General features: G+C 26.7%; 1 protein-coding gene across 1 annotated transcript in view; it reads right to left on the bottom strand.

Annotated features, from left to right (window-relative positions):
- apolpp (retinoid- and fatty-acid binding glycoprotein apolipophorin) overlaps positions 1-815 on the bottom strand; it is a 42,294-nt gene extending 41,479 nt beyond the window's left edge. Inside the window, exon 1 of the mRNA XM_029314667.2 lies at positions 608-815. Within this exon, the coding sequence (XP_029170500.1) occupies positions 608-674 (67 nt within the window). The 5' untranslated portion in view covers positions 675-815. The remainder of the gene's footprint in view (positions 1-607) is intronic.
- Positions 816-15,767: the final 14,952 nt, after the last annotated feature.

Raw genomic sequence — 15,767 nt, 5'->3', positions numbered from 1 at the left:
TCAATGCTTCGAAAAAATGCTTTTTTTTTAGTTTTGAACGATATTAGTTATTCTGATTCCTCTTTTATATATACGGATTAATTAAATTATATGAGTATATATATATATATATATATATGTGTGTATGCGTATGTAAGAATTAATTTATATATGTATATAAGGATTTATATATATCCTACCTAGTCGCAGGAATGATCGGTCGAAAAGACGTCGAATCGATATCGAATCGATATCGATTCGACGTCGATTTAACTATCATTTCTGGCTGGGTACGAGGTAAAAAATATAAGAAAATAAATAAATTAGATAAAATAAATGGAGGATTAATCATAATATATGAAAAAATACGAGTATTTTCTCTTGATATTTATCTAGCTGTCTGGCTATGTAATCTGGGAAAGAATTTTCCGTCCAGATAAACGAGAATCGAACTGTATTTTTCCTGTAGCTTCTCACACTTTTGTAATCATACATCTAAGAATAGAGGCGGGAAAGCGAGATAAGGGTCGGTCGGCTGTTCATCCTTCTCGGGGATTAAATTGAGAGTATATACTTTGCGCAGAGAAGAGGCTGAAGAAAGCAGAAGAAAGGGGGATGTTTAACTCACCGCCCAAGGCGTCCACCGCCAGGAAGAGAAGGCAGCAAGCGAAGACGGCCGTCCTCGCGAGCCCCATGGCTTCTTCCCCCGAGTAAGTACTCGCTCGCAGAACGTATTTGCTCTCTTGGCACCACTTTCTCTCTTAGCACAATCAAGCGGTGGTGACACGATCGGCGGCCACGGGCGAACACGACGACAAAAGCGTCCGCGCTTTTCTACGTCCGTGCTTTTATGCTCTCGCCCTGCTTTCTCCCACCACCGACTCGCACGAATCCTTCTCCCTATATGCACATCTCTCGGTTCATTTTCATATATTTATATATATATATATATGTGTGTGTGTGTGTGTAATTCGGGCCCCACGCGATACGCGGGAGATAAAGGAGACCTCTACTCCCGAGAAGAGAGAAAGAGAGAGAAGGGATGATTAGTAAAAAAAAAAAAGACGATTTATTGACATTTTTTCTCTCGTTTGTCTGTGATAATTTTAGTGAGATTATACTTACCGAAATGCTCGACTTTTGTTAGTTAAACGAACCATCTTTTTTATCACCAAGACACTCGTTTTAATTTCCGTTTTTTCTTATTTACTATTTCCTCTGATAATCAGATATTACAAAAGCTTTGTTTTAAAACAAAAAATTTGAACATACACACACAAACATATATATATATATATATATATGTACTACATATAAGAATATTATAATATAAATATTATATAATAAATTCATTATATGTATAAAATTAATAATATAAAATAACAATAATATATAAATATTAATAATTAGATAATAATAGAGAAAGGGAGAGAGGGGGATAATTAGTAAAAAACGACTATTTATTGAAATTTTTTCTCTCGTTTGTTTGTGATAATTATAGTGAGATTATACTTACCGAAATGCTCGACTTTTGTTAGTTAAACGAACCATCTTTTTTATCACCAAGACACTCGTTTTAATTTCCGTGTTTTCTTATTTACTATTTTCTCTGATATATTATCAGATATTACAAAAGCTTTGTTTTAAAAAATAAAAATTTGAACATACACACACAAACATATATATATATATATATATATATATATATGTACTACATATAAGAATATTATAATATAAATATTATATAATAAATTTATTATATGTATAAAATTAATAATATAAAATAATAATAATATATAAATATTAATAATTAGATAATAATAGAGAAAGGGAGAGAGAGAGGGATAATTAGTATAAAACGACTACTTATTGAAATTTTTTTTCTTGTTTGTTTGTGATAAAATATAGTGAGATTATACTTACCGAAATATTCGACTTTTGTTAGTTAGACGAACCATCTTATCACCAAGACACTATCGTTTTAATTTCTATTTTTTCCTATTAACTATTTCCTCTGATTATATTATCAAATGTAAAATAGCTTTGGTTTAAAAAAAAAATTTGAACATACATGTATATACCATATACTACATGTAAGAATATTATAATATTAAATTTTTAGAATATTATAATATATGTAAATATTATATAATAAATTTATTATATGTATACAATTAGTAATATAAGATAATAATAATATATAAATAATAATTAGATAATATTATAAAATTAAAAAAAATATAAATATATATGTATATAATATATGAGAATATTATATCTCTATTCAATTATTATATATAAAATCAATAATATTTTATTTTTTGTTTTATATGCAAACCAAATTAATTTTAAATAATATTGAAATAATATTTAATTTTTAATATATAATATTTTAAAATATGTGTAATTATATACAGTGAATATTATGTGTATTCAAGTATATAAAATCTACTATATAAAATTAACAATATTTTATTTAGGAACAATATATTAAATTCGACCCAAACTAGCCTTTTTTAACTAGCAACGTTTTAAGTATTCAATTTAATACTTTATTTATTTGCAAAAACAAATCAGTCTTATAAATAATATTTATACATGTATATGAATAATAATATATTTTTAAATAATATTCTTAAAAAATATTTTTATTTTGTCATATGTTGCATATGTATTTTTCATCGTACACAAAGCTTCTTTCTTTATATAGGACCCGAACGCAAGTTTTCTCGTGTCGTATTTAAGTCAGAAATCTCTACTAGGACCAATCCAAGTCTTTACGATTCATTAACGACTCTTGTGGGAAAATTCATAGTTTCCTTTGCTACCCATATGTCGAAACATATGTGTCGCATCGTCCTTGTCGCTTAAATTAACGTCCCGGTTCTTTTTTCTAATTTAACTTCTAGGGGAGACACGAACGATTTTCTTATACGTTTCTTACTTGATTTTTAGGATAGGGTAATCGACATATATTGTATAAAAAAATCGTATTTTATTTTTAAAAAAATGAGAAAGATTCTTCTCTCCTTAGGGAACCGAATAGCAGTATTTCATATGTAAGCAGTAACACATAAGCTTGAAAAATATGAATAATAACTTGTATAAATAAATTAATAAAAACATTATATTTAAAAAAGAATAATTAATTAAAATTTTTAATTCTTTTAAAAACATTTGAAATATTTACGATATCAAGTTATTAGAAATAGAGTAGATAAATTATTCAAATTAAAATAATAATGCAAATTTTAATTTGTTGATAAGTCAAAAATTGAGAAAAAATTTATTATCATTTTCAATTTTATTTAATTTTTAATTTATTTGAAACAGGTAAATTAAATTTATTATAAAAAGGAGAATATATTAGATAAGTATTCTAATGATTATTTATAAATAGAATTATTATAGTATAAAGTAAAAAATGTAATGAAAAAAAATATTTATATAAGTGGTATTATATGAGAATATTTTTAAATTAACAAGTTTTATTCGAATTTGAAAAAATCAAAACTCTTACTCTCATTTATAATAAAATATAATTTAAAATTATAAAAATAAATTTAGTTAATTTTTAAAGTTCAAAAGTCAGCAGATCTCACAAATATCGAATTTTTTTATCGTCATTTCGAATAATTTTAAAAACTGCGGAATATTTTTAAATCTTCGAATAATATCGAATGTCGACATTTTCCATAGATATTTGGAAAGATTTAAGTATCGCGCGTGGGATTGTTTAATCTGAATTTCGGGTAAATTAGTTCGGAAAAATTTTCCACGCTTATCTTGGAGTAGATGTTGGTTGGCTTGACATTTATCGAGAAGCGGAAGAGGCGGGACGATCTCCACAGTACGATGTAGATTTATACTTCTTTCCTTTTCTTACGTATTTACATATCTTACATATTTTACAAAACATTTTCATTTCGATTAATCCATTTTCGTATTTTTTTAAATATCTTCACGATCTTAAAATACTTTCTGATATTCGATTAATTATATCTTCGTTATACTTTTCGTGGATCGGAATATGTAAGTACCACATACACATTCACACACGAACATATACATTCGCTTCGGTCGTGTCCAAAAATAATAAATATCGATTATCGTTTAGTAACAGCGAAGAAATAATTTTATCATTTCTTTTCTCGAATGTTTTCTCGTATTTCTGTCTACGGAATATAAAATAACGAAATAAATATTTGCTTCCTAGAAATGATGAATGATATCATTATAGTTTGCTCGGGCTATCGTGAAGCTCTGACTAGGGACGCAAACAAATGAAACTATAGCGATAATAAATATAGAACGCGATGGAAAATTTAAATGTGATTTTTTTAATTATAAAATTAAACATATAACATTAATTAAAAATTTTATATTTTACATACGCGTGTTTTTTTTTTATATCTTTCAAATTATTCGCATTATTCTAAGCACGACAATTAAATAAAAAAAAAAAAAATATATATATATATATATTATATACTTTATAGATTCTTATAATCATCCAAAATATCCTTTTAATTTCAGCTAGATATGTCTAGAAAATAGCTATTTCATCCATGACGTCATGCGCGATCGAATCAAGGAAGGGATAAAGAAAGAGAAACCGACAAAACAAGAAAAAGAGAGATGGCGAATGCTTAAAGTTCGACAACAACCGCTAAACAGGATGTTGTTTCCATGATGCATCAGCGGTTACGAGAAGGGCTGCTTAATGATATCTAAAAGTTCTGACGTTTTAAGCCCCTCGAGATATGTACAACGGAACTTTGTCTTTTAATTAATTTTAATAGAATTTTACGTTAAAACGCGCGCCCGGAAATTTAATTACCGTTCACTATTTATTCTTAAAAATTTGCGTAAAATAATGCGATCCTAACTTAAAATCAACATTGGTTTTATTCAGTTTTTAACTCAAATTCGATAATTTCCTGATGTATTATATAACACCGTGACAACAAATTAAAATAATTACTTTATATGTATATTAATCCCAAGTAGCAAATTGACGTCATTAAACGTTATTTTGACGTCTAATGACGTCATTTGATATAATGATGCACCTGAGTTAATAAATATAAATAATATGAATATAAATATAATTAATAAAATTTGTATATAATTCGCATGATAATGTCTACATATAATATATACATATTTTATATATATATATTCATTTATTATGTATATATTATATAAATAACATGTATTTTACACAAACAATTATATGATGGATATAATCCAGACTATATTTTCTTCATTCACTTGTAAATAAAAAAGCATGTATACTGTATCATAATTTTTAAAAAAATCACTATAAAAATATATAGATAAAAGTGAAATAATATATAGAAAAAAAATGATAAAAATAGGGCGAAAAAAAGAAGATATAGAATATATATATAATACTGAAAAAAATATATATATATTTCAGTGAAATGCTTCGGCCTTTCTATATGCATATCGGACTTTTCGGTCTGCAGATAAGGAAAGTTTTATCTCTTTGACAGTGAACTCTGCTTGATCTCCGCCGATCGCAATCGATCCGCGTTGACTCTTCGCGCGAACAGAGACTAAACAGGCATCTCTCCTCTCGTCAGCGCATATACGAATATATATCACTGGTTATTTGCACGGGATGGCACGGATCGGCAGTGGACTTAAATAGAGTGAGAGTTCGCCGTATTGCTCATTTTTTCCTCAACGGCGGGATCAAAGGTTCACCGGGTGTTATCGGAGGCTTAATATATGTATATCCGACAAGTTTTCCGAGGCGAACTTCGGCGCTTCGATGGATCGAAAAATGACGGAGAGGATAAAGTATAAAATCCGATGTATATCGTGAGAAAGAAATAGACGTGGGGAAAAAAATCGAAATTTCGGAAAGGTCGACACGTCGTTGAAGGAATCCCGTTAATTTTTCGTCCGTCATCCGGAGTTCACATAAACAGTGTTGTGCTTAGATGATTTAAAAATTAGCTAAATAAAGATGAGATGATAATATGTAAATTCATCTTAAATAGAGAATGAGGATGATTTTGTTTTAAATATATCTAGATAAAAGATAAAATTATATATGGCAATTCATCTAGATAATTTCTAAATAATATTTTTAAGACCGCTTATGTAAACAAAAATGTAAATGATAAAAGGGATATAAAAATTTATATTTTTATTTATAAGTCTTTATATCGTTTATTGCTTAAATATTTTATGTACTATGACCCTAAATCAAATTATCTGAACATTATTCTAGATAATTTAGTAAAGATAACACTTTTTTCATTCAAGATGCAGATATAGATAATAGTGATGATACATATTTTTATTATTTATATAGATGATGTTAACATTTTATCTATATAATTTTATTTAGATAACAGCAAACACTGTACATAACTAATTGAAGATTAGGAAGAAAAAATTTTTTTTTTTAATAGAAAAAAATACTGAATCTCTCTATCTCGCATTCTTGCGTTAATTCATATCTGCCTTTTCTATCTCAGGATTCCATATTTTATCACCAGAAATGTGTCCCGTCGTGACTTGAGTAAATGTCAGGATTAGGGATGGGATTAACCCAGTGAAAACAGCTTATTGTTAATCAAAGTGATGTCAAAATGTCATCAAATTGATGAAGAGTATGGGGTCAACATGACACATCAAAATGATGGCAAAAAGAGTACAATTTGACTGCTTTGACGATGATTCTGACTGTCATTTTGATGTCAGTTTGATGTCAAAGTAAATAATTATACCTCTTTGAAATAAAATATTGCTAGGATTAAATAGCCTCTGTACAATATTAAGCAACAAATAATAGAAACAAGGAATAGAAAATATACACCAATGAAAAAATAATATTAATATTTCCTCTTTTTCCATTGATGAACATTTTCTATTCCTTGTTTCTAATATATTACCTGTTGTCTGGAATTGTGCAAGAGTCTCAAAATTAATAAAATTACATTGAATATGAGCAAAATAAAGAAAAAATTACATTATGGAGAATTAAAAATGACAATATAGTAAATTATATAATACGACAATTTTTGTGATGTCTATATTTTATTAATATAGCACAAGACATTGCAATTACATGGAAGCAATGTTATATGATAAAAACTCATTATGATATACATATATGCCATGTTGACATCAAAATGACTATATATATTTTATAATAAATTTTTGTCATATAATATTAAAATAATGATCTAAACATCTACTTTCACCTTATCTTATATAATATTTTCGTCACGCACATCAATATATATGATGTCAATTTTTTATCATATAAAATTATTTCCTTGACGTAATGACGACAAATGACGGTTTTGATGTCATATTGACATCATTTTGACTAAGCTGTTTTCACTGGAAAGTTTAGTGTATGCTTAAAAATCCAAAAGAAGTTTAAATGAGAGAAAAGGAACAAAGGTTTAAATATAAAAATTTCTACTTAATTTTTTGACATTATATGAAGAAGAATTTATGTCCTCCTATGCATAACTAATCAGTTTGAATCAATTATTTCTTGAAATTGATGCACTGTTATTCGTGTTTTTTGGCTCTTATAGCTCATTAAAGTTCAAATAAGTTTAATAATGTATTTAAAAATCCGAATCGAATCCAGTAATCAAGTTTTATTTTATAGAATTTGAATAAAATTAAGAAATATTATTTTATATTGTACAATTGTATACTCTTGCGAAGCAATCGAATCTAGAAACTGTTATATTCGAATTTTAAATTGAGTATATGCAAGATTCGAAATAAAGTGCTTCTAAGAACTTTTTGTCATAAAGAATTGAATCTTTTACAAATAATATATAAGATACAGGTTGTTTCTTAAGTAAGTATAAAAAATTTAAGGGGATTTTTCTTATCTGGCTTATTTGATGAAGAAAAGGAATATAAACATATGTCCTAAACTGCTGCATTTTCAAAATACAAAATGTCAAAGTTGTGAAAAAATATGAAAAATTTAAAAATCTCGAAAATGTTTAAAGGGAGATATTTTATTTAAATTTGGCACACGTATAAGTGGTATTAAAAATTATTTTTCAGTATCAATGAAACATTTATAGATCCACTAGAATTCTGCGTATAATTAATTAAAAGTTTTTAATAAAAAAATGCCACTACTTTTCTAAATTTAATATTTTTTTTAAATCCCTAACAATAAAATTTTACAAAAATTGCCTTTTGTGTGTTTTTTTAAACGATAAATCGTTTTCGAATTAAAATAGAAAATTGAAAAAAAATAAAAAATTGTAATTTAAAAACTGAATATCATATGTCAAGCTACCTTAAAAACAAAATAAATTTTTAAAACTAAATAAATTAGTACTCCTCAAATTATATGACGATTCATCTAGATAACTTCCAGGTAATATTATTTTTAAGACTGTTTATGTAAACATAGTTATAAAAAAATGTAAATTATAAAAGGGATATAAAAATATATTCATACTTTTATTTATAAATTTTTATCGCTTACTAGGATGCAGATATAGATAATACATATTTTATTATCTATATAAAGATAAGATAATGCCAAAAAATCTAAATGATTATTTATATAATTTTATTTAAAAAATGTAAATTATGAAAGGGATATAAAAATATATTCATACTTTTATTTGTAAGCTTTTATCGCTCACTACTTACATTCTATTGTTTAAGTAGTTTTATGTGTCATGGCCCTAAATCAAATTATCTGAACATATAGATAATTTAATAAAGAACACTTTTTTATCTAGGATATACAAATATAACATATATTATTATATAAATTCTCTATAATGATAAGATTACGCTAAAATTTTATCTAGATGATTATCTATATTATTAGAATAAACTCACAGAGAACTCTCGCCTTTTATACCAATGCAACTTGCTTTTTAAGGACAGAATGATAAACGTTCAGACAATGTAGATGCACAACTGAACTTTACATTATTACTGAAAATACTTTATATATGAATAGTCAAATATGCGCAATAATGCTACAACTTTTCTTTTTGAGACGCAAGTACAAAAGGTATGCGTGTGTAGTCAAGACGCGTGTGTATACAGCGCCGCAATCTAAGAACTAAAAAGAATCGCTATATACAACGAAAACTAAATATGAAAACTGTGACAAATTAAATTATAATCCTTTTATTTTTATATTATTATTTAATATATCCAACATATACAATTTTATTTAAAAGTGTAAATTATAAAACAAATTTAAGTATTTTTAAGTATTTCAAGTTTAAGTATTTTTATGTGCCATGGGTCTAAATCAAATTATCTGAACATTATTTTAGATAATTTAATAAAGATAATAGCTTTTTCATCTAGAATGCAGGTATATATTTTATTACCCAAGTTCTATATGAAGCGCCAAAACTTTATCTAGATGATTATCTATATAATTTTATTTAGATGACAGCAAACACTGCTCGTAAGATACTTAATCCCATCGCTAGTCAGGACGCGCGCGCATAAATTGTCATAAATACAACAGTGCTTTTGCGTAGCGCGGATCCACGACGTCGTCGGTTTGCATTAACCAACGGCTATACACCGGATGTTAGATATTCATTGCGGGATTATATCAATCACGAGTTAGTATATACGGTCACCGCGAGGTCGCCGAATGGAGAAGTTGCACAATATAATGCTCCCTTTACACGTCGGAAGTGTCGGAGCTCGGGGATCCTGTTTTTAACGATATTATTCCCAAACAGGACTTTATCCTCTGAAAATAACACGCTTCTATAATCGACGCGAGGCAAACTAAAATTATTATTATACATTATTTATGTCGACGTTACACGATGCACAAACGCCGGATTAATAAATACTGATTTATATACATATATATATATATATATACGAGAGATAATTTAGATACTTTTTTCTCGATAGGAGATATTATTTGTCTGATCGATTCACTTTTAATATTGGCACGAGTGATAACGCATTTCTATCTTTAATGTTTAGTCTAAACCGAGAAAGCAGCAACCTTTAAATATTTTTTCAGATGCGATCAATAATCATGTATTCTGTAAAAGTTCTACACAATGTTGATTAAATTAGGTCAAAGTAAATTAATTAATATTTAGTGTATATTTAGTTATAATTTCAAAACTTAGTATAACTCTAAAAATTGATTTCTTATGCATTTAATTATGTATATAGGTACATTATTAATTATATTTTAATTATAATTAAATTATATATAATAATTTATTATATTATATCAATATATATGTAAATATACTTAACAATTAATATATATATTAATTGTTAATTATTAATATCTTACGTTATTACTAATATCTCTATAATAATTATTAATTTTATTAATTATTAATTATATTAATTTCTTATAAAATTATTTATTAATGTACATATACATACAATACATACATTGTATAAATATATATATATATATATATATATATATATTTGACTATTCATATATATTTATTTATTCATACATTATATAATTATTAATTATATTATTATACTTCTTGAACAAAAATGATTTGTAATTATATATCCAAGATTAGAGAAGTTAGATATTACGTCGTTATACAATAAGCGATACTTATTATTTGGAAACAATAAGCATAGATCTCTCATTGATGGAATATAGGCATTTTGATTATGTGAACTTTATTTAAGGTATCAATGCTGGAACTATAATCGGACCAACGAGCACGATGCAATCTACCGCGTCCATCATTGTTCCTAAGCAAAGTTTATGCTCCCTATTGATACGCAACCATGCATGCGCCTGCATATATTCGAATGCATGGCGAATAGGGCGCGATCAGGAACAGCGAAAGGCTGTAGTTGACGTAGAACTTTTCATAGTAAAGTTCGACCTCAATCGTTGCTTTCCAACAAGTTTGCTCGAAAAAACTCACTAGTTTTTTTTTTTCAAACCCTTAAATTCTCACTCGAATAATCACCGTCGTTAAGTAATATATAATTATTTTGTTAAATAAAACTGTGTAAATGCGTTTATTACACTAATTTACTATACACAGCTAAAAATTATTTTAAACTAGACAAAGTGTTTTTTAATAGATTTTTGGGCGCTGAAAACGATGCCGCAAACCAAATTTCAAATATCAAATTTTCAAAATAATTCAGGTTTAATTTGTAAAAAAGGTTTTTTACAATATTTTTAGATTTTTTTGTAAAAAAGATTATCTGGGAAGTCTGATCAAATATCATGAATGTATTTATCCCCTTCAATTGCTCATTTTGAATTTTTCGAAAATAATGTTCCAGACAAAAATTGTATGATTTAAAGGGGAACAAATAATGGTAATATCAATTTTGGAAAAAATAATTTTTTTTCTAGAAATTTTTTCTTTAAAAACATCTCCATATAAAAAGCAATTCACAATTTTTACAAAAAGTAAAATATTGAAATAAAATAAATGCATTTTATAAGAAATGAATAATACATTTTATAAGAAATGAATAATACATCTCTTCTTTGGATCAGAATTTTAAAATAATGTTCATTTTTTTTTTACAAAAAAAGTCTCAAATATTGCAAAAAAGCTATTTTTTACACATTAAACCTTAATTGTTTTGAAAACCTTACGTACTGGTGAAAATTGGTTTGCGGCATTGTTTTCAGCATCCAAAAATCTATAAAAACACTTTATCAGGGTTTAAATAATAAACATTTTTTTTGTAAAATATCCTCTGAGGCGTTCTACTGACATGAGGATTACACTAGCGTCACTTTTGTTACTGTTACAATTAAAATACTATCACATCATAAATATATGATGCGATTAATGTTTTATATTTTAACACCTGCCAACCTCGTAGTCAGAAAACTAAAGAGGAGCGCTTCCCACAGTTACGTAAATGTGATGAATTAGTGAGAATCATCTTAGTGTTAATCTTACGATGTTTTATTTCGTTTATTGATGTAACCGCGTTTAAATATGTTTATTAGACTTTTATACGTTAAACATGAACTTTAGACTTTTGTGATTTTAATTTGCTTTGTGTACTGCGCTGAAGAAGATCCGAAAAATTGGATCGAAACGTTCGCTTTTTCATTTGTTTTAACTTTTGAGTTTATTTTTTATAATTTTATATTAATTTAAACTTTATTATTTCTATCAGTATATATTGATTAAATTAGTTTTTTATAACCGTAATATTACTTCTGCTTTTATTAGCCTTTTATATGTGTAATACTTTATTTGAATTAAAGAGCATTTAATTAGTATATTGTTTTTTTGTAAAGTTGTGTTATTTTTTGTCAATGACAATCTTATTAGCTCTACTATAAATTAAAACACTAAAAGATCAATATGTGATTTGGCTATGAAAACATGGGCATAGACGATATTACAAAAATTATTTTTATTATATTAGAATGTTTATATATAAGTAGCGATAAACGTTTCGGCACCTTTTTTGGGCCTTCAAAACATGTGTCGAAATTATGAAGAAAACATTTTATACTTCTTATCTTTATGTCATAACCACATATTTGCGACCTCAAATTAATGCAATCCGTAATTGTTTTTAATTTTTATCCGTTTTTTTAAAGAAGTAATACCAATTTGTGCTGAAGAAGGCCCAAAAAAGGTGCCGAAACATTCGCTAGTTATATGTAAACATTCTACTATAATAAACAGTGTCGGTTTTTTATAGGCATTATAGGCAATTGCCTAGGGGCGCCAGACCCAAAATGATTTGATTACTTCTCTTTCATTTAAAAATATAATTAATAAAGATTTTATCGTTTTAAAATCGCACAAATATTATTTTTAACTTTTTGTTGTAATCTTTTTCTTAATTTGTGAACGTACAAAAAATGAATATTTTGTTTATTTGAATTTATATTTTTAACTTTTTTTCATATTTTATTCTTAGTTTTGTTTATAAAGTAAGTAAAAATTTTTAAAATTTTACATAATTTTTATCTTATTTGATACCTTCCCATCTTAAATTAAAAAATGCAGGGGGCGAACTAAAGTTTAATGATAATAAAAGTAATTTTTGCGTAATATCACCCATGCTCATGCTTTCATAGTCAAATCACATATTGATTTTTAGTGTTTTAATTTTTTGTTATTTTATTATTAATAAATATCTATCAATCAAGATTTTATTCTCTTTGCCATTGATTTATTAGAAAAATGTATAAATAGCAATACAAGAAAAATGTTAAAATAACATATCAATACGATTTCTCTTTTAAATTTTCACAAGATATTAAATAATCATTAGTTTCAATATAAAACAAATTGCAAACCTTAAATTCATTTGAATAAATAATCATTGTAAAGAAATATCGTGAAGTAGTGCAATCTTTCTGTTAAATAAAAATATGTGTGTATTATATTTTTCTGCCATTTTATATTCATTAAATATCAATCAAGATTTTCTTTCTCTTTGCTATTGATTTATGAGACAAGTGTATTAATAGTAATGAAAGAAAAATGTTAAAGTGTGTAACTACATATCTCTCTTTTAAATTTTCACAAGATATTAATGATTATTACCTACAGTATAAAACAATTTTTATTTAAAACTTATCCTAGCACTTGTAATTTTTCTTCAAATCTTAAATTCTCACTTAAATAATAATTATTAAAGATAAATATTATAAGTAATATAATTTTCTTGTTAAAATAAAAATATGTATACATATTATTTTTCTGTCATTTTATATTTATCATTAAATATAAATTAAAATTTAACTTTCTCCTATTGATTTATAAGACCAGTGTATTAATAACATTGAAAAAAAAATGTTAAAGTAATTACATATCTCTCTTGTAAATTTTCACAAGATATTCACGATAATTATTATCTTCAGTATAAAACCGATTTTCATTCTTAATCAAATAATAATTAAAATTGACGCGAACGTGTCATTATCTTTCTAAATAACTACATTATTTTACAGATTACAAAAAGATATTTGCTACATCCTGTTTACTGATTGCACTCATTATAAATATTAATCATCTCTTGATTACTCATTCGAGAGTTTAGATGGTTTTATATTTTTCCTTCCGCAAGAACACGTTTTATATCAATTAAAGCAGAAATCGAATAGTTACAAAAAAACTGATGTGCCAGCGTTTGTTTGTTGTAAACATGCATTCGAAAGGGCAGTGGTTAATTGCTGTTCCGTGTTTCTCGCTGCTATCTCTCGATACTCTTTCTCTCTCTCTCTCTCTCTCTCTCTCTTTTTCTCGTGTAGACTCATATTTATATACGCACGAGAAAGATCAGCAGAGAGTGTGTTTGTGTTTTTTTATTGTTACAATGGAGTCGTCTACTATTTTTACTTACACCTGCGACAAACAACATATTTCTCGTCATACATCAGCAATTGCGCATCCCAGAGCAATTTTTTTTTATTTAAATATTTTCTCTTAATTCATTCTAGACGTAATGAGCTCAAAAATACACACATAAACACAATTTACAAAAATATTCATTCGAAGCAAAAAAGTGTGTGTGTGTTTGTATGTAGTGCATATACATAACTCATATAAGCGCAATATCGCGCTTGTATTTCGAACTTTACTATTTGCAGCATCTCCCCGGAGAGATTCGGTAGGCGAGTGTATCTCGTTAAAAGTTATCGAGAGAATATACAAACTTGTCTGATGCAATTAAAAGACTGTGTCGGGAACTAAGTATAAGGTTCGTATCATTAGTAGACGCACAGTTTGCAAAATTCATTAGATGAGTATATTTGTAAGAAATATTAATTTTTTCTCTTTATCTCTACTTTATTCAGATTAATTATATAATTTAATTTCTCTGTGTATTTAAAACAAGCAATACTTGACAAGAATGTTATTTCCGCACAACCCAATTAGATCATTTTTGTGGAATTTTTTCAGAAGAAGAATGCCACAAACCACAATGCGCTACGATCTACCCAGATAGCCACAGTAATTATTATGACATCATTTTGATGTCAAAATGCATCATTTGCCATCAAAATGATGCATTTTGATGTCATAATAATTACTGTGGCTATCTGGGTATAGTTTCAAGATATGGATTTTTTAAAAAATCGCAATAACAGTAATATTTTCGTCAAGATAGAATATATTTCATGGAATAAATTTAGTGTTATGCGTGTGAAGAACAAAGCTCCTTCCTAACCTTGCATGAAAAAATTCTAACCTAATCTAACCTAACCTAATCCCTAACCTAAGCCTAACCGGCCATTTTTGATTAAATTAAGATTAGATGTCATATTAAATAGTTTTATGAAAAATCTCTAAGAATGACTTGTCAAAATCTTCAAAATTTCAATACATTTAAAAAAAAAACATTTGCGACATTTTTTCCTCTGTAAAAGGTTGATTAAATCTACCTACTAAATTGAGGAGAGGAATTATATTCTCCTCTGATACTTTTTTCAGAAAGTTTCTTTTTAAGAAAAACTGGTAATTACATTATAGAGATTAATTTGGTATACAAGATCTGAGATTAATGCATTTTCAGTTTCGTTGGATAATCTATTTCTGAACGACGGACGTAAATCGTCTATAATTATTTATCCGAACGTACGACGAACCATTCGTTAACGTGTGCGAAAAATGATTATAAATAAGTGAACTTTTTGAATCGATACGACGAGAATAAAGAGAGACACGTAAATAAGAAGTCGACGTTGTCCGGCAGGTGCTAAAAATTTTTGTTCCTGCATTTTTTATACGTAGAGAGTTCCAGAGAGAACTACCACTACAGGTTTGAATTATAAA

The sequence above is a fragment of the Nylanderia fulva genome, unplaced genomic scaffold, assembly GCF_048542155.1.
Source record: "Nylanderia fulva isolate GAGA-0341 unplaced genomic scaffold, ASM4854215v1 Scaffold129, whole genome shotgun sequence".
NCBI classification, from domain to species: Eukaryota; Metazoa; Arthropoda; class Insecta; order Hymenoptera; family Formicidae; genus Nylanderia; species Nylanderia fulva.
The sequence above is the reverse complement of the archived record's forward strand: the minus strand, read 5'-3'. Positions and strand labels throughout refer to the sequence as shown.